Here is a 19556-nt window from a genome sequence, read left to right as displayed (position 1 = left end):
CCAGCACTGAAGTCAGGTCCAAACCCCATGTTCCTTGCTCTTAACCACTATGCTGTCCTCCTCCTCTATTAATAAGGAAATTAGGATTCAGAGAGGGTGTTGCCTTGCCTGGGGTCACAACTTTGGTAACATGGCTGAGCCAGGATTCAAGTCTGAACTAGTCAAGACTCTGCTGTGGTAGCTAATGCCCTGCTATCAGGCAGACAATCAGACTAAAAGCCAGCCAACCGTTCCTGACTACTGCCTCTGGTGGATTCAGCTAGCTAAATCAGGCCATACAGAGCCTTGGACCACAAATACCAGGCATCTCTAAGACTCCTAAGTCCCCTAGCATTTGATGATTTAACTATTCCAGTCTTACTTGGACATCTTTCTTACTGAAGACTTACCAGAAACACATACGGGGAATATTGGAAGATTAAGATACTTAGGGAACCCATCTCATTCTACGGGGGTAAAAAGAGTATGTATTTTTGGAGATGGAGGGATAGAAGGGATAGAACAGCAAAAAAAAAAAAAAAAAAAATTAGACCTGAAGGTGGGTCAGAGGGAAACCCACTCCAAACGCAGACCCCATGCAAATTCTGATCTGTATGATGTATTTACTTACAAACACCAGATGTCCCAGTTCTATAAACTTCAAGTTCTAGTCAGACACTCTCCCTCAGAGCCCATTTGAAGAGCTCTCTCCAGAATGAAAAGAACAGTTGTCCAGGTCTGGGAAGAGTTACTTATTACTTGGTAATTAACGTAGCAAATGGCAACACTTTCTAAAACAGCACATTTGATTAGTAGGGGTATCTGGCAAAGAACTGAAATCCAAACATGTCATTACAGTCACTGCAGACATGCCATGTCACTTGGAAAGAACAATATAAAAACACTCTGGTTCTATTTATAAACAGACTATGACATTGTGATGTAACATATATCAGTATTCAGATATTTACTAGAAGACAATGTATTCTAACATGACAGAATAATTGGAAATTTGGTAATATGTTCCAATAAGCTATAAAACTTTTTAAAATATTTTTACAAAAGGCCTGAATGTGTTTTTATAGACTTATGTTATATGGTATGGTACATAATAAGAGAAAAGGACCCAGACAGGCTTGTCTGAGTTACGATCAGGAAAGCCCTGATATCACCAGTGAATGTAAGCTCTGCACTGCATTGCAATTCAAGTGTCTCGTTACCAGAACAGTGAACAGTATTATGTGGCATGATCTGCTCTTTTCCTACCACACTAAGTTTATTCCTGTCAGGCTCCTGATTTCTTAATATATTTTCAATTTTCTCCCTCATCCCTAAAGTCTCCTATTTTATGTAGTCATCAGAACCTTCCAAACATCTATGAGAAAGACTCATTCTTTCCAAAAACCTTGGCATCATGTCCAGTGCTCACTCGGGCTGCAATTTAGCATTAGCAATTTTCTAATGTACCATAAAGTCATCAGCTCAAGCTCACCTCTGATGTAATAGGCCTCAGCTGAAAGAGCCAGGTCCACTTCATCTCCCCCTGCACTGATGGCAGTATTAACACTCATTAGAATGTATTAGCACGTTCAGGGCCATATAGTAATTCAGTCCCCCAGGAGCCTTACTCAAGCCAACAACATTGCTCATCTTATCTGAGTACTTCAGATACATTCATCCAACTAAGGAAACAGACTCATAACGGCCTCTGGGAATACATGAGAGCAATGTTTATTCTCACTGTGTCCAGATACCAGGGAAACTATAGATAGTCCAAGGGCCACTTGGAGTTCGTTCCCTCAAACATTTCCAAATTTCCCAGTAAAAGATCTTTCCTAGCCCATCCTACGTGAACACCATCATGCTTCTAGTCACAGTGCCTCACCAACATTTAATGAGCATCTCCAATGTGCCCAGAATGGTGCTTTACTTACAGTATTTCTTTGAAACCACAAATAACCTAAAAAGAGACTCAAAAGCTCACTTTACAGAGAAAAAACCTGAAGCAAAGAGAAATTAAGTCACAGTTTCTGCCAACAAAGAACAGAGTCCACAGAAAGCACCTATGCCAATTCCCTGTCTCCAGAGTTGACCACAACTAAGCCACACCACACAGACTCCAACCAAACTCTGACCCTCCTTCTCAAAAGAAAACAAAAACAAAAACATGTCCATGGTATAAGGAAATGAGCATTATACGGAGGGTCGTGAGACTATGTTATAGTCCTGGCTATGCCACCATCACCACCAAGCTGAAAAATTTAGAACTGGAATGGTTATCTCTGGGCCTCAGTCTTCTAAGAGGTAAAATGAAGAAGGGTACATGGGGGAAGGTGGGAAGGAGGAGGAATTAGAAAATCTCTGAGGCCTTCCTCTTCAAAGGGAATTATCTGCTAAGGTTAAGAAATGATGTTTCCATACTCACCACTCAGGAAGTTAACTTTCCAACAATGACTTCCCTTCTTTTTAAGTTATTATTTACATAAGGCTTTCCACATAACATTGCACTGGATAGCTAATGTACCTCTCATCTAATCCTCACAAAAATCCTGCAAGATAGGTACTATACTCCTTTTTCATACTACGGAGTAGAGGCCTTGTCAGTATAAGTAATTTGTTTTACAGACACTGAGCTAGGAATCAGAAGAACCAGGGCTCAAACCCAGGTTTATCTGACTCCAGAACCTGCATTCTTTCTAACTATGTTGTCCTACTCGGCCTTGGATGGACCAATGTGGAATGCTTTTACCTAACTTTAACTGTCATGGCATCTGCTTAAGTTTCTAAACAAGGGAGACTCCATATTTTAAAATCACTCTAGGTGGAGGGAATTTGAAACTTGTTCGATTAGAATTTAAGCCTCAAATATACTTGTGAACTAACGGGCTTTTCTCGAAAAGAATGTCTAGCAATTTTAGAGAAAGCATTTCAACCAAGAAGCACTTAAAGTTGTTGCTTTTGAAAGATCCAGAAAGTAAAACCAGGGGAAAGAGAATAGGGATGGACTATGAAATGACTGACCTGCCGAAAAAAAAATCTAGAGTTGGAGACAGCAGAATTATAATCTTGACATTAGTCCCATACGGGTTATTACTCTTGATATCATTATAGCCAAATGGAATGAAAATAGAAGGGGGAGAAAAATCTCAGTGGGTATTGCAATTTAAATTTGCCATGTAAGCTAATACTGTATATTTAGAGACTGAGCAGACAGGGTGGTTGGTGGCTCGGAGTATGTGCAGGAGTTGCTGTGCCAGCTAACCAAAGCAGACATTCATTAGAGCAAAATGTAGATTTCCATTTCTTGGCATCTGACATGGGCTCTTTCCTTGGAAAGAAATGTCAATTTGGCCAAAAGTGTCAAACCTACAATAAAAGCATTGGGACCGTGGATTTCATCTAGTCTGCACATTCCCACCCCTTTCTTTCCTACTGTGAAAATCCAGTGGCGACTTGGGGTGCTGAGTGGAGAGGTGACAGGGAACTGATTAGGACACAGACGCTGAAAAGGAGGGTAAGGAGCTGGGGCAGGGGAAATTGGACTCCCAAATTCTCTATTTTCTTTTGGCTTTCAATTACCATTTTCTCTTGCCTTAAAACTGCCCAACTCGAGAAACCAACCACAATTGCTGTTTTGCACAGGGCCTGAAAAATGGCAGCTTCCAAACCCTTGGTAATGCCTGCTAGTTGTGCAAGTACTGGGTGCTCATCCACACAGTCTGTGGGTAGTATGAGCAAAACTCAGCTCCCGAGGCAGTGCAGGCAAGAGGCCTCGCCTACTTGAAAATTTTACTCTGTTTGTTTCTTTTGTTCAATAGACTGGAAAGACTATGACGACAGAGCGCCTAGACACAAGGGACAGAGTGAAGTTTTGGAAGGTCTGCTGCAGCAGGTCCGAGCCCTTCATCAGCATTATAGTTGCCGGGGTAAGGATAAAAATCTGTGCTGGGCCATCGACTGAGGTCTCGGTGGCGCCGGTAATTTTAGCAGTTTCCTAACTGGGTCATACCTTCTCATTCATCAGGGAGGGAGAGAGATATTAATATTTGTACATCTGGAATCACTTTACAGCACTATCTTACTTTAACCCTTCAGAAGAGACTTCCCTCTCCCTTCCTTCCCTTCCTCTTTCTTTTGCACCCTCACTCCATAGGAACAGTTTGAAAACAAGCACAGGAAAAACTGCAGCTGCCATTAGTTCCCTTCCCTTTAAATTGTACCCTCACAAAACTTCTCAGTGTGCTGAGTCTTCGGGATATTCACGCTCAAACTTTTCACCTGCAACAAAAATTCTGTGAACATCCCTGAGGAAGCACAACCAATTATAAAAGCAACAATTATATTAAACTTCTGTGTACATTTATTATAAAATTTACATACAATTCACATCCAATATCTCTTTTTCAATCCTCATTTTGGCAATTATCACTGAGGCTAAGTGACTTGACCAAGGTCACAATGCCAAGAAGAGACAGAATCAAGATGCCAACGTAGGTTTTCTGTCTCCAAGCCAGTCTTCCTGCCACACCTCGTTTTTGTCTCCCACCCTTACATCAGGACAGGGCACTGGATTTTAATCTTCCCCTATACTACTGCTCAAGAGGAAGTAGAGCATAAGTTCTCTAGACCTAGCCAACTACACCCAGAAAGTCTCTGAGAAGCTTTAAAAAGATTATTTTCTACTTGGGCTGTTCAAATGGGACAGGGTCAGGTTTCTGATCTGTGTAATGATTCGTGGAGCAGGCACTTAGTTTTATTTGGAGAATTAAATTTCCATAAAGTTTTCATTTTCCATGCTCCTTCACCCATCACATCTCTAACTGCATTGTACTCTCTAGATTCAGGGCACTGCAGGCCCAGCTAGGTTAATAATCTATGGTTGAGACTAAGAAATGCTAAATGAGTTTTGACTAGGTATAAAGAAATCGTACTTAGCATTAGCAAAAAGTTGTTCCCAGTTGCTGTATAGCTATGACAACAGAGCCCTTCAGAAATGTTGGCTATAGCTAGAAATGAGGGCAACTGTTTGCAAGAAAATAATGTTCTAATGAGTGGTTGGTTCATTAGGAGATGTAAATATGCATGGAAGAGGCTTAAGAAGGAAACCCAAGTGGGATTTCATTCTCGGATCTCTAGGAAAACTTTACCCAGACTAGGGCCTTCAACATTCCACACCGACCAAAGTACACTCAGTTCTCAGTTATCCAGGGCCCATTTAACCAAGACAAGCGTTATCTAGGCTCCTTTCTCTTCTTCTGCCTCTCCATCATTTCCCTGCCCATTAGTTCCTGCATGGCAGGCTAAAATAATGAAGCAATTGGATAGATTATTCTCTGCAATTCATAAGCCACTTTGTGTTTGGTCTTCATCAGAGGGGGAAAGCTAAAACTACTCATGAGAATGAGGGATTATTTTTTATATTATCTGAGGATTTAGATGTTCTCCCCATTACTACTGGATTACATTCCAATAATCAAGAAATGATTGTCTAGACAGCCCAATTATTTCTATGGTTTCCATCCAACTTTTATCATGTACCTATTTTCACCCCACAGGGATGTAAATATACACACAGTATCAAGAAAGCTTTAAGTAAGGCATAAGGTAGAACTTCCCAAAAGGGAGGAATATTTTTATATTGAAATGTATATTTAAACAGTACTCAAAGTGTGTTCCACATAAGAGTGGCTCTGTAAGATGCTCAGCTGGAAAAGGGTCTCTAGTCAAGTACATTTGGATATTGTTACATTATATATCCCTCTCTTGGAAATGTAAAATAGACATTAAAATATTAAAGACTCTAATAAAAAGAAATTTTGAATTTGGTTAAGCAAGCATTTTCCAAACTTACCTGGCCACTGTAAAACATTTTTTACAGAATTAGTGTTCCAAGCCACAAACTTTGGGGAACACTGACCTATAATATGCCAGGATAAGAGAAATGACCTTCCGAGATGATACAACATAAATCTCTCTAAATCTAAAAGGATAAATTAAGGATAATTAGGTACTGCATACAGAAAACTACAAAATTGTTATTTAAAATAAACTATATTGATACTACGTGGTTTACAAATTTTATAATTAGAAAAAACAATTACTTCAAACCCCAGTTCACCCACTTACTGTGTGTACTTAAGAAAAGCATTTAACTTATCTGAGCCGTAGCTTCCCTATCAGAAAAAAACAACCATAATAATATGTATCTTTCAGGACTGTTACAAGAATTAAATTAGATAATGTATTAAACTCATCTGGCATGAGTAGGCACTTTACAAACTCTAGCTTATTTTTTTTCATTGTTCTTCCAAATGAAGAATGAGATGCTCTCATCCTCAGCATTTTATATGTCCTAGAATTAAAGTATAATCACTGACTCCATTGTAATGAGCCTGGAGTACTCAATAGATACACAGCATATTCTAAATGCAGAACTAATAATAAAACATCCCTTCTCCTACCAAAGCCCTGCATGGGAGATACCAAAACCCACATTAATTTCTCTATTTTTGGCTAAAAACCTGGCCACAGCTAATTCGCATCTTCAGTACTGGGACGGAAATTCAATGGAGATGTTGAGTGGCCTTTATTGTCCACAGGGTTGATGCCCTGACATACATAATGAATTATAAAGAAGTCAACTGTGTTCACTAAAGCAGTCCCCTACAGGAGTGAATTTCAATTATCATCCAATTTTTCAACTGGCAAACATTAATTGAAACACTGTCTCCTATGTGTTAGGTGCGAGACATACCAGTATGAATAACATAAGCTCTCTATGCTCCAAGCACTTAAAAGCTAAAGATCTGCTTCATTCAGAGTCCAGAAAACTAACCATTGCTCCAGAGCCCTGAACTAAGCAGACACAGAATAGAAGCCACAGTGGTTCTTAGGAAAACCTGAGTTTAGACTTTGCATCAGTCAAGATAGGCTATATCATGCTGTAGTATCCACATGACCCCCCCAAATATTTATTTCTCCCACATGCTATAGGTCTACCACCTGTTGCCTGAGGGCTGGCTGTCCTTCTGTCTTGTCATGATCCTCTTTCTGGAAATATATTTCAGCACCCATGGGAAAAGGAAAAGAGACTCTTGAAGGTGTCATGTGGACAAGACTTTATCATTTACACTCAAAATTCATTGATAAAACTGGTCACATGGCCCCAACCCAACCACAAGAGCTCCAAAAGTACAACTGTATTGTACCATGTGCCCAAACTGGAGGAGACCTGAAATACTGGACATTTTCATGGGCCCCTTTCCCAACTGGTAGTAGCATTTCTCATTTTTCTCTTTTTTTTAGTCTAATTTTTTTAGTTTAGTTTTCATTTTTATTTAAGTTATATGTGACTACACTCTGAAGGCAGATTATGTGGGTTCAAATACAGGCTAGACATTTACAAATCTGCATGACCTTAAGCAAGTTGCCAGCTTCTCTATACCTCGCTTTGCTCACCTGTAAAATGCAGATAAGAATTATATAAACCTGTCGGCCATCTGAGGACTGAATTACTTAAAATAAGTAAAGCACTACGAAGAACTTTATTATGAATGAAAAAACAATTTCTCCCATCCTCCATTTTCTATTCCCTAGAGGCTCAATTATTTTGATATTTTCTCCATATCTCTAAATAACAGGCTTATAATTGCTAATTCTTGATTTTTAAAAAAATATACAAAGTAGAATTGGTCCTTCATTAAAATGATTTGTATGTTAAATATATATATATAGTTATTATCTCACTAAGGAAGATGATTATTTCTTTTTTATCCCTCCACCCTCTTCTACGTATATGTAATTCCTACTCCCTCATTCTCCTAATATAGTCATTTAATAAGATCAATATTTATTGCTAACATTATAAGGATCATATAAATTTTATGATTATTTTCCTTTCCTGGATAACTTGTTTCCTCTGTAGATAATAATCAACTTTTATTATGTGTTTTTTTATTTTTCCATGTGCTTATAACCAATTAATCCCCAAGCTATTCTCCAGTTCTCTCAATTTTCTCTCAATACAATCAGATACATAAGTATTGTTTCAAATGGCATCTTCTTAAAGAAACCTCTCATAGAGCCCTCTGACCTGCTCCAATCTAGCCTGGTTACTGGCTGCCTCTATGTCTGTTACTTACTGGCACCCTAGGATCTCCTTTCACCACCACGTTGAGCACTCTTCTTGCCACTCTCCAATACTGGATTTCTTCTTTTTTGTTTACCATCTCTTCCTTTTTCTGGGGTTTGTCTGCCATTGGTGGGAGCCTTTCCTCTAGTAGCTTCCTGTCAGGACACTTGGGAGCTAATTTTTGGATACATTAAGTGTCTTAAGATGTATTTATTCTATTTAATATTTATTTAGGATAAATAAGTATAGAAGTAGATAAGTATAGTATTCCCAACTGAAATAATGTTCCTTCATATTTTGAAGGTGTTGCTTCATTGCCTTCAAGCTTTCAGTGCTGAAAAGTCTGATACCATTCCGATTCCAGAAGTTTTACATGAAGTCTACTTTTTCCTACCCTGGAAGGTTTTAAGTTTTCTTTCCACCTTCAGTATTCTAAAACTTCACTGTTATGTACCTTCATGTGGCTCTATTTTTGTCTGTTGTGCTGCACATTTGGCAAGCTCTTTCAATACAGAAACTTATAGCCTTCAAGTATGGGGTATTTTCTTAAATTACTTTTTAAATTATTTCTTCCCCTCCTTTTGCTCTGCTCTCTCCTATGAGAACTCTTATTCAGATACTGAACCTCATGGACTAGCCCTTTAGGTTTTCCACCCCCGCCCCTCCTACTCTCCATCCTCATGTCTCTTTGCTCCACTTTCTTGCAGATTTCCCCAATTTTATTTTCTATTTGTTTTTTTCAGACTTTGATAACATATTTTTAATTTCCAATGTTCTCTATTGTTCTCTGAATATTTCTCTTACAGACCTTTATCTTTTTTACAAGGATGCAATGTCTTTGCTTGTCTCTCAGGCTATTAATGACAGGCTTTGTTTCATTTTATGTTTTCTTCTCTCAACATGGTCTCCCCTCTAAATTGCTTTTGTTTGGTTTTGGCCTGTGCTTTTTCTGTGACATGCTTTTCAAACTGCCTAGTGATCCTTGGATGTGTACTCAGATTTAAGAGAAGAGAACTCAGTAGCTGTTGGGAAGCTCTGAGCACATGGATAGGGCTCCTTAGTTACACAGATCACTGTAGGGTGATCTGGCATGGCCTTATCTTTAGGAAAGCAGTAAAGCCAATGTCAGAATCTTTAGGTGTACTCTTACGCTAATCAGAGTCTCCAGAGATGCTTCTTCCAGTGTTCTGCCTGGAGAATATAAATTTGAGTACCACTGTTCCGAGAGTCCAGTGGGGAAATACTCTGTATGGAAACTTTCATTTAATCCACCTGTTTTGAGTACATACCACTCCCTCCCTCTATTTTTTAACCATACACCATATCTTTCACTCTAAAGATCTTTGTTTTTATGCTTTCCAGAGAATATGCTACTAGCTTTCTTCTAGAGTGGGGAAAGGGTAGGAGAGGATATTTAGAAGTCTAACTACTTTTTAAACAGATTTCAACAAAACACCCTGATTTTAGCTCCACATTCACCACTCTTCCAGCAGTATACGGTGCCCATGGGTGAGTCAGGTTACTTCTCAGCTTTCTCAGGTCTGCTAAATCCATCTGTCCATCTGCTTTCTAGCTACCAAAATTCACGTGCTTTTGTCTCCTTTCCCATCTCTTTGTCTTGACAGATTTACGTCACTTCCTCTTTTTTAAATCTCTTTACTCTGCTTTTAGTAAGATTTTGGGAGAGAGTAGTATGTGATAAATAAGTTCAATATGCTGCCTTTAATCAGAAGTCCCAGCAGCATTATTTTCAAGTAGAATATAACCAGCAAAATACATGTTCAAGTTAGAAAAAAATGCTTTTGCTTTGTTCTGCCAGGAATAACCATTACCAACACAAGCTTGAAGCTGGCATGAATGCTTTTGTCAATCAGCTCATTCCCAACTGCTCCTATAGGATCACGGGCAGAGCCACACTGGGCCTCAGGCATGGGCCATCCACCCAGGTTTCCATGTCTAACAGCAGTGATATGGACCACGTTCTCATCCCCAGTAACACGTCTGTCAGGAGTCTAGTGATGACCCCAATAACCTCAGCTTCCCTTCATTAATTACATTTAAGATGAGAATTAAATCAGTGATCATCTAGTTCAGCTCTAGGGAGCACAGTTTGCAAAGACTGCTACAGGAAATCTACTACTTTTATCAGTGAGAGCTCCAGCTGTAAATAAAAGAGCTAAACAGAAGCAATGGATGATTTGTTCATCACTGTAACCATAGAACCTAACATATAGTAGTGTACCAATAAATATTTATTCAGTGAACAAATGCTTGTTTTTCTGGGTACTGCCTTTTTTATCTTGGACAATCCACTTAACCTCTCTCAGTTTCTTCTTCCGAATAACAAGGATAATCATACCTATGCCTACAACTATTTTTGTAAGCCAACATACACACTGGAAAAAAACTACCCCAGAATGCTAGCAGTGGTTCTACTAACATGGCAGGATGATATGTGTGGGATTTTGTTCTTTTTTTCTATGCTCCAGACTTCCTGCAATGTGCCTATATTAATTTTATAATGAAAAAAAAATTTAATGGAATATGCAGACTAACAAGAAGAGCTTTGCCAACATTGAGAAGTATGTGACTATTAAAAGGCAATGGGAGCTGGGGACAAAAGTTGATCTCGTTTCTTCATATCCCACCTCATAATAAATAAGGAGAATATAAACAAAACACCTAAGTGACTTCACCTGGAGTTATAAATGTTACTCATTTCCAACAGTTTTGAGGAGCTGTTCATTAATTAACTACTGGCATCTCAAGATACAAAAGCATCTTGACGGACTGAATGAGCTGAATCCCTACATGAAACTGAGTATAAGTGACACTGAAGGGACAGGAGACAGAAAGGCAAAATGGTGGGAAGAAGGCACTGAGACTGTTGTTCTTCCAGTGGAATTTACACTGTATTTTTTTTTCTGTGTTCCAGAAAGTTCAAAATTACAAACCACGGGCCGCAAGCAGTCAGTCTCTAGGAGCCTGAAACACCTATTCCATTCCTCAAACAAGTTTGTGAAGACCTTGAAACGGTGGGTCCTATGTAGTTTTTCCAGGAAGTCTTAGCTTCTCAGGAATCTGCTGCTTTTGGTTCTGAGTGGAAACTTGGTAGAAATTTCTCTTTTTTTATTATTAAGACAATACAAAATTCACTTTTCTTCTGAAAATTTGGACAAGATAGCCAATGAATTTGTTGTATTTAAGAATATGCTCATAGGTATATTTTAAATTATCTTTTATCATGTCCAAAAATATTTTTTCCATGATCCAGGCTTGCAGGAGAAGATGATTGAGGACAATTTTTATTTTGCTTTTTCTTTTTAGGGGACTCTACATAGCTGTTATATTTTATTACAAAGATAATATGTTAGTCACCAATGAAGATCAAATACCGATTGCTGAAATAGATGACTCTCACACCAGTTCCATTGCACAAGATTTTCTGTGGTTCACAAAGGTATCCTGAGTTCTAATTTTATTCTTCCCCACTTTGCACCAACAGTCTGTGCATAAATCTCTGAAACTTTAGTTGAGGGGCTGAGGGGTCTCCAGTGACCAAAATGTTGGGGTGGGAGTAAATTATCTCAAAGGTCTCTTTCAGCCCTGATTTGCCCTATGTCGTTAAGAATGCCAAAATAGTATCTACACTACATTTTCAAAGCAAAGAAGCTTCCATCCTGTCAGATTGTGTCTCCACGATTCTGAGTTATGGGATCATTTGGCAAAGACTAAAATGTGAATCTGATGGTTTCATTAACATTCAGATCTTTTTCCAATTGGACAGAGATCAAAAAGTTGTTTCGCATGCATCTGAAAATGGACTGGAGAACAAACATCGAGGGTCAGGTTTCCTTCTCCCTACGTTGCTTTGATGCCACAACCTAAATCATGTACTGGCTTGGACGATGATATGACTTCGTGACTTCTTTTGCAGCTGTCTTGTATGTGGGAAGATATAAGGTGGCTGAGGCAAAGCACACCTATCTCGATGTCCTCATCCACAGTACTACAAACTCGGCAGAAGATGCTTGCAGCAACAGCCCAGTTACAGGTGAGGGGCCAGGGTTCAACCCAGACCTCCAAGGAAATTTTAGAAAAACACGGCAGTTCAGTTACCAATCCTACCTGGAAAGGATATATGAAGTCTTCTTGGACAGTTTGAGCTGCACACCTGCCTTTGTAGGGAGCCTGTGCTTCTGGCAGTCTCCTGGAAGGAGGAACAGGGGTCTAACCTGAAGAGTCTAGGTGTGAACAAGGAGTAAAGAGACTTGAATTCTGGATTTGATGTTAATCGGTCAACTCATTTCTCCTTTCTGGGTCTGAGTTTCATCACTTGCAAAATAAGAGGTTGACTAGCTCCCTTGAAGACCTCTTGATGCTCTGGCATCCTGTGCATCTATGAGTATACGGAGATAGACAAAGAGACCCCCAGATATTTTAAGGAGTTTCTTGGCTTGATGCTTATGGCATCAATGATGCAAAGGCATTTGCATACATTTTTGATAATTTAAAAAAAAAAAAAACTTAAAAGCTTACCTTTAATTCTGAATTTAATCCTTCTGTACTATTAACCCAATCAGATCAGGTCCCCAAGCCCTGCAAGAATCTTTGTAGGTTCCAGAGCCCCTCCAAGAAATGATATTGAATTCTAACCAGTCTCTTCTGGGTTTCCCTTTCATTGTTTTTGGTTTTGTTTTGTTTTGATATCTGAATTCGTACTTCTTAGCACAAAAAAACATCTGCAACATAGAACTGGGCCCTTTAAGATATCGATAAGCCTTGATCAGTGATGGGTATCTACCTACAAAGCTGTCAGTTACATCAACCCCAGAGATACACATAACAGGAATCTACATAAGCTGTGTTCGGCCAGGCCATACCAACCGAAGCATAAAAATAGAGTCATAATAACAAAAAAAGATTTTCTACAGTTCCACCCCCACCTGCAATTACACGAATTTCATTTCTTGACCCATGCAATAATTTGACTCCTTGCAATAATAATAATTATTGTCTTGCTATTATAATAAATTCTGAAAGGTAACCCTTAAACCTCCTGTTCTATGCTCCATTGCATAGGCAGTATATTGCCTTTTGTCCTCAGTAAGATTTAAAAAAACCGTGCTCTCCATTTCAACTCACTCTTGATTACAGAATCTTCTCCTTCAACTCAAGAAGTTCTTGGAGCTGGGCCATGATGACTGTGCTGAATTCAAAGAGCCTCTTCCTTTCATCACTGACCAGCCTGAGCTGGATCAAGCCACTAGACCTCAAGAACACCTCTTTCTTTAGGATAAACTTCATTCCCAGTAGGCTCCTTGGTCCCTTAGTAAAGTTCTTTCCCAGGAGTCCTTAATGGACCCTCCCATTAGCCCACCATACAGCCCAGACGTGCTTAGATCACAGACTGAACAACTTTAGAATTTCAAACGGGGCTCTTTATTTTATGTTTATTAGAGGCTTCCTAGAACACCTTCATCTGATATCAGTAACATGAGAAGGGTTAGGCTGTCTGTCACAAGCCACTGCAGTTAAACACTGAGGGGCTAGAGGGAAGCCATGATGGTCAGTGTGCCCTACTCAACTATTACTTCCATTGCAACAGCTCTTGGATTTGGCCCCCCAAGGTACTGACCCCCATCACTTTTCATAATGCATCAGCCCCCTTCTGAGGTCATTTTCCTCCTTGCCTAGCTTAGATTAATTAGCCCATCATAATCACTCTCTTGAAAATCCTCTTAATTTCTGGCCACTGTCTCCCTCCATATTATCTATTTGGAAAAAAATCCAAGCCTGGATGAATCCAACATGTCTACACTAGAGTAGTTGTACACTGCTGCAGAAAAAGCATCACTGAAAAGGGGGGGGTGAGGTATGATTGGTTTTATGTTAAATTCATGACTACAATTCTCACACATAAGGTTACCTTGTGATCACATTCCATTTCTCTACTAAATTCACTTTCCCAAATTACAAGGCAACTATTTAAAACCTTTTCCATTCTACCACATCTCTTTCCCCTTCCCCACATTCTCCATCCCCACATCAGGTGACACTTTACTGTATAACTCATCAAGAAAATAAATAGGAAATAATTCTTTTTCCACTGCCAAATTGAAAGGCCTCCTTGCACTGATGCTACTTTCTCTTCCTCCCTCCCCCCCACCATTCCAACAGATAAAGCCTCACTCCTCCTACCCAAGGCTCATCCCTCACATGTGCTCTGGATCTCAGTTCTTCACTCCCTCCTTCAGCTACCAATCTCTCTTCTCTTCTTTAGAACCAAACTTCTTGAAAGGGTGGCCAACATTCTCCTTTTGCATTTACTTCCTCACTTCCCATTTAGTTCCAAGCTCTTTCCCTGACTTTTGTGACCACCATGCCTACCAAACTGCTCTCTCAGGCCACCAATAATCAGAGGCAGATGGTGCTCGTAAAGCTTGAGCCGAAAGGCCCCTCACTTGCATGACCCCGTGAGTGTGGGAGTCGTGCAGTGCTCAGGGAGGGGAAGTTGGGTTACAGTCTTCGTGATAAACTGCCTAAAGAAACCCAGGAGGGAAAGGGGATCAGAAATTCCAAATACTCCAGTATTGGGGGAGATTTTCTTTTTAGTCTAAATATTCACTTTTTTTTTTTAATTCACTTTTATACCTAACTTTCATATTTGTAATTTTGTATTCTTTATCTTAAAGAGGACCCCAAAATTGTGTGGTACAGGCCCCTACAAAACCTGGATCCATCCCTGCCAATGACTTCAGTTTCACTATGTCCAAATGACACTTTTAAATCCTCTTTGCAACTGACATCTCAGCAGCATTTGATACACTTGGTCCTGCTGTCCTTTTTTAAACTGCCACATCCCTTGGCTTCCATGACTCCATACTTTCCAGATTTTTCCAACTTCCTGGCCTGTCTCAGTCTCCTCTGCTAGCTTAAATGCTGTTTCCTCTGCTTAGAATCCTCTTCTACTTCTTTGTCTCACTAATTCCTACATATCCTTCAGATCTCAGCTTCATTTTTATACTTCCTCAGGGAGCCTTTCTCTGATCTCCCAATTAAGTGAATCACTCACATAGCACCTTGCATTCTTCATTCAGAATGGTGATCATAATACCATTAGTTAATTATCTGTATCGTTATCTGGTCACTGACCAACGTGGACTGTGAGTCCCTGAGCTCAGGGAATGTATCTGCCTTGGTTACCACTATATCCCCCATGTGTGGCATGTGGCAGATCATCCTTAAGTACTGGCTGGATAAATAACTGTATTTATCAGTCCAACCCCTGTACCCCTAATATCACACTGGAGGGTACGCTATCTAACCAAAGGGAAAAGGGATCACAGAAACGTACCTCATGCCATAGTTACCACCTGGAGAGCTCTCCAGCCCTGCACAGTGACCAGTGCCTCGTAGTACTTAATAGTTACCCCTTTCAGTGCCCATCAAAGGTCAGAGCACCACCTGCCTAAACAACAGCAGTCACTTTCATCTTTTTTTGTAATATCTATTGCCCAAACTCCTTGCTGACCTTTACAATGAAAATGTCTAGAAATACTGAAGCCACTCTTTTTTTTGGGGGGGGCGTGGAAGGGCGGGGGGCGACAAGGCATAGAAAAAAACTTTTCAGAAGAGGAAGAAACATAAGTTTGGGGAGATTTATGCTTAATATTTTAGGTCTCTTTACTAATCGAACATGTCTTACAATGTCCTGAGAAACGTTAAAAGGCATCCTTAAATAGCTCGATTGGCATCAGCCATACATAAATCCTATTGCTTTACCTATGGTATATCTCATTTTACTCTCCCCCCCTTTCCAGCATCACTACCACTGCTTCATTACTCCAGATATGTCAAAAGCCTCCAAAGTCATCCTCCTGCTTCCAGTCTTAACACCCTCCAACCTGTTCTCCACACTCCTGCCAGAGTAGCCAATAAAGGATGCTGACCATGTCATTCCCTGACTCACACTCTTTCAAGAGTGGCGCAGACATTTTATCACGGCACACAAAGGCCTTCCTTGCCATCTTTCTCCCTCTCCTCTGTTTCCATGGCACCCTGACTTACCTTCATCAAGTACATACAAACCACTGTACACCCTGTGCCTTATTTTCCAGTTTCTGCTCTATAGGGAGTTTTTTTTTTAATTGACTTTTATTAGAGTATAGTTGCTTTACCATGTTGTGTTAGTTTCTACTGTAGAGCAAAGTGAACCAGCTATACGTATGCATATATCCCCTGTTTTTGGATTTCCTTCCCATTTAGGTCACCACAGAGCATTGAGTAGAGTTCCCTGAGCTATACAGTAGGTTCTCGTTAGTTATCTCTTTTATACCTACGAAGGTTCTTTAATACATGATAATAAATAATAATCGTGAAACAACTTTCATTTCTCTAACAGAGTAAGTGCCAGCCATTTTGCTAAGTGCTTTCCAAACTATATCTCATTTTATCTTCACCACACCATAATGAGAAATTACTATTATTGATATTCATTTAACACTGGATAAAACTGAGGCCTAGAAAGGGAAAATAACTTGCCCAAGGTTGCACAGATAGGAAGTAGCAGAGCCTGGATACAAACCCTGATCTATATAACTCCAAAGCCTGTATTCTTTCCAATATTTCATCACCTTATTGTGCATTCATTTTACAAAAAGCAGACAAAAATCTTAAACAGAATGAATTATATACATTATAGTTAAAAAAGAAAAGGTAAAAGTCTATTCTGTATCATTTGGAGCCTATCTAGGAGAAGTGGTCTTACATTTTATCTGGAAGAAGGTAAAGTATGAATTAATATGACCTAGGCAGGAGAGATAAGTATCTGCCAGCATTAGGATTAAAAAATACTAATAATAAGATTAGAAAGCCTATAAGTGGCCAGGACCCCACACTGTTTTTCTTACTTTTAGGAAAATGGCAGAGGCCCCAAGAGGCAGAAGGGTATATTCCTCTTACACTGAGAGATACCTGAACTACTTATCCTCAAAATACAGGAATAACCTGAAACTAGATTGGGTTATATTAAACTTTCCTCCTCCACAGATTTTATTTTTTTCCTGCAAACTCTTACTTTATTTTTTATTGGAATATAGTTGATTTACAATGTTGTGTTAGTTTCAGATGTACAGCAAAGTGAATCAGTTATACATATACATATATCCCATCTTTTTTAGATTCTTTTCCCATATAGGTCATTATAGAGTACTGAGTAGAGTTCCCTGTGCTATACAGTAGGTCCTTATTAGTTATCTATCTTATAGATAGTAGTGTGTATGTGTCAATCTCAATCTCCCAATTTATCCCTCCTCCCCTTCCCCCCTTGGTAACCATAAGTTCGTTTTCTACATCTGTGACTCTATTTCTGTTTTGTAAATAAGTTCATTTGTACCATTTTTTTTAACATCTTTATTGGGGTATAATTGCTTTACAATGGTGTGTTAGTTTCTGCTTTATAACAAAGTGAATCAGTCATACATAAACATATGTTCCCATATGTCTTCCCTCTTGCGTCTCCCTCCCTCCCACCCTCCCTATCCCACCCCTCCAGGCTGTCACAACATTTGTACCATTTTTTTTAGCTTCCTCCTCTACGGCTTTTAGAAACGAGTGTTAGTGAGCTAAAGCCAGGTAACAATTCATGAATACTATGTCTCTTTCATTTTTCAAGCAGGGGAGAAGGTTTCCCCGAAATTTTACTCTTCTTTTCCAGGCCTTCATATCTCTACGCCAGACCTCCTTCAACTTCCCATGTCACCCCAAACTGAATGAAAGTCTCTAAGTATTGTGCATCTGTCCAGGGCTTACTGACAGCCCTGTGGTTTGCTGTGGTTATAACCTAGAGGCATTCCTGTGAGCCATCAGATGCCTTTTATTTCTCTTTACCTTGTACAATCCTCAGAGTTCCCAGATCTCCTAATCTTGATGGCATAGCATGACAGGTATTAACATGGTATGTTTTTCCTTTAGGCACTAAAGAACCCCAAATTTGCCCCCTTAGAACGTGGTTGCAACTTATTTTCCAAAGATATTCCTCTTTTAAATTGGCCTCTTCCCAGAGCTAGCTTATCCAACCCAATTTGCTATCAATAAAGAATTTCAGGAAGACTTTCAGTGCTTCTCGTTTAGTCAGCATATCCAAAACTAACAGTGAATCACTGATAATAAACTCTGCCTAAATGAAATGACCATCTCATTCAATGTCCACTCACCCACTTTGATCCAAAGCAAATCAAATTTTCCAGTGTCCTAATGATGTTACTTCAGTCAACAAAAATTTCTTGAGCTATTACTATGTACCAGGCACTGTGCAAGGAACCCAGAGAAACAGAGATGAAAAAACCATGATTTCATGACATGTACGTCAATACACAGGAAAGTCAGAGTCATGCTAAGATACAAGTTGGTACACGAAGCAGTAGGGGACAAAAAAGGAGATGATAAGTTCTACCTGTGAGAGTTGAGAAAGTCCTCCCAGAGAAGGTGAGACCCGGGCTGAGTGTTGAAAATGAGTAAGTATAAACCAGGGTGGAATTCCAGTTGGAGCACTAAAGAAAGCCCATACCCTGCCTACTTGTATCAAGCTCGAAAGTTTACGAAACACTTTCTCATACGTTGCTTGACTTAATCCACCAATCATTCTATAAGGTAAGGATTAGCGTAAGGGATGTCTGAGCTGTAAGGACTCTTAATTTTAGATGATGAAACTCAGAGCCAGAAAGAGTAAGTCATTTTTTAGAAGTCTAAGTGTTAATGAACAGCAGCCAGACCTGAAACTCAACACCAGGCTAACTAAAGGCTTAACAGCAGTAATGTGCTGGAGCCAACTTGTACTCGCTTAGGAGAGCCAACAGTTAAGTATTCAGAGATTTTCAAAGCCTGTTGTCACAACCTTTGGTAGCTTGAAATAGGGTACTGTGGGAGTATTTACACCACAGAAATTGGCATATTATATAGCAAGCCTTTTTTTTTTTTTTTTGATGGCCAGTTTACCAGCATGCCATTGCTGATTGGCCAGTACTGCTTTGCAGCAAACTGCTTTATATAAGACTGTAGTACTACACATGGCTGGATTAAAAGCCTTACCCAATTACTTCTCTATGATTTAGAAGTTAATTGTTAGAAAGGGATAATCTGACTGAGTAGTTAGGCCATTTTTAAAAACAGTAATCCTTCCAAATGAATTTTTATAATGTCAATAATTATTTATGAAATTTCTTATGTATGTGTTCTGTCCTTGCAAATTAAGAAAAGAAAAAAAAAGACATAGTCCCTACCTATGAGGAACATTCCACTGTTTTTGTAAATGTGAATACTGATCAGCTGGCTCATTCATTTTTAGGTCATCCTTATCACTTTCACAAATTCCAGTTCTATTTTTGCACTCCTGCTAACAGGTTATCTTGTCAGCACTTATGTGAGCTCACAAAAATAACAGCCA

The 19556-nt window shown here is 39.4% G+C and overlaps 1 protein-coding gene across 1 annotated transcript in view; it reads left to right on the top strand.

The window, feature by feature from the left end:
• Window positions 1-19556, top strand: part of ANKFN1 (ankyrin repeat and fibronectin type III domain containing 1) — a 263593-nt gene that overhangs the window by 196913 nt on the left and 47124 nt on the right. Inside the window, exons 9-12 of the mRNA XM_030881631.2 lie at window positions 3798-3905; window positions 11046-11145; window positions 11438-11570; window positions 12048-12164. Of these exons, the coding sequence (XP_030737491.2) occupies window positions 3798-3905; window positions 11046-11145; window positions 11438-11570; window positions 12048-12164 (458 nt within the window). The remainder of the gene's footprint in view (window positions 1-3797; window positions 3906-11045; window positions 11146-11437; window positions 11571-12047; window positions 12165-19556) is intronic.

Source organism: Globicephala melas, chromosome 20, assembly GCF_963455315.2.
Source record: "Globicephala melas chromosome 20, mGloMel1.2, whole genome shotgun sequence".
In the NCBI taxonomy this organism is placed as follows: domain Eukaryota; kingdom Metazoa; phylum Chordata; class Mammalia; order Artiodactyla; family Delphinidae; genus Globicephala; species Globicephala melas.
The sequence above is the reverse complement of the archived record's forward strand: the minus strand, read 5'-3'. Positions and strand labels throughout refer to the sequence as shown.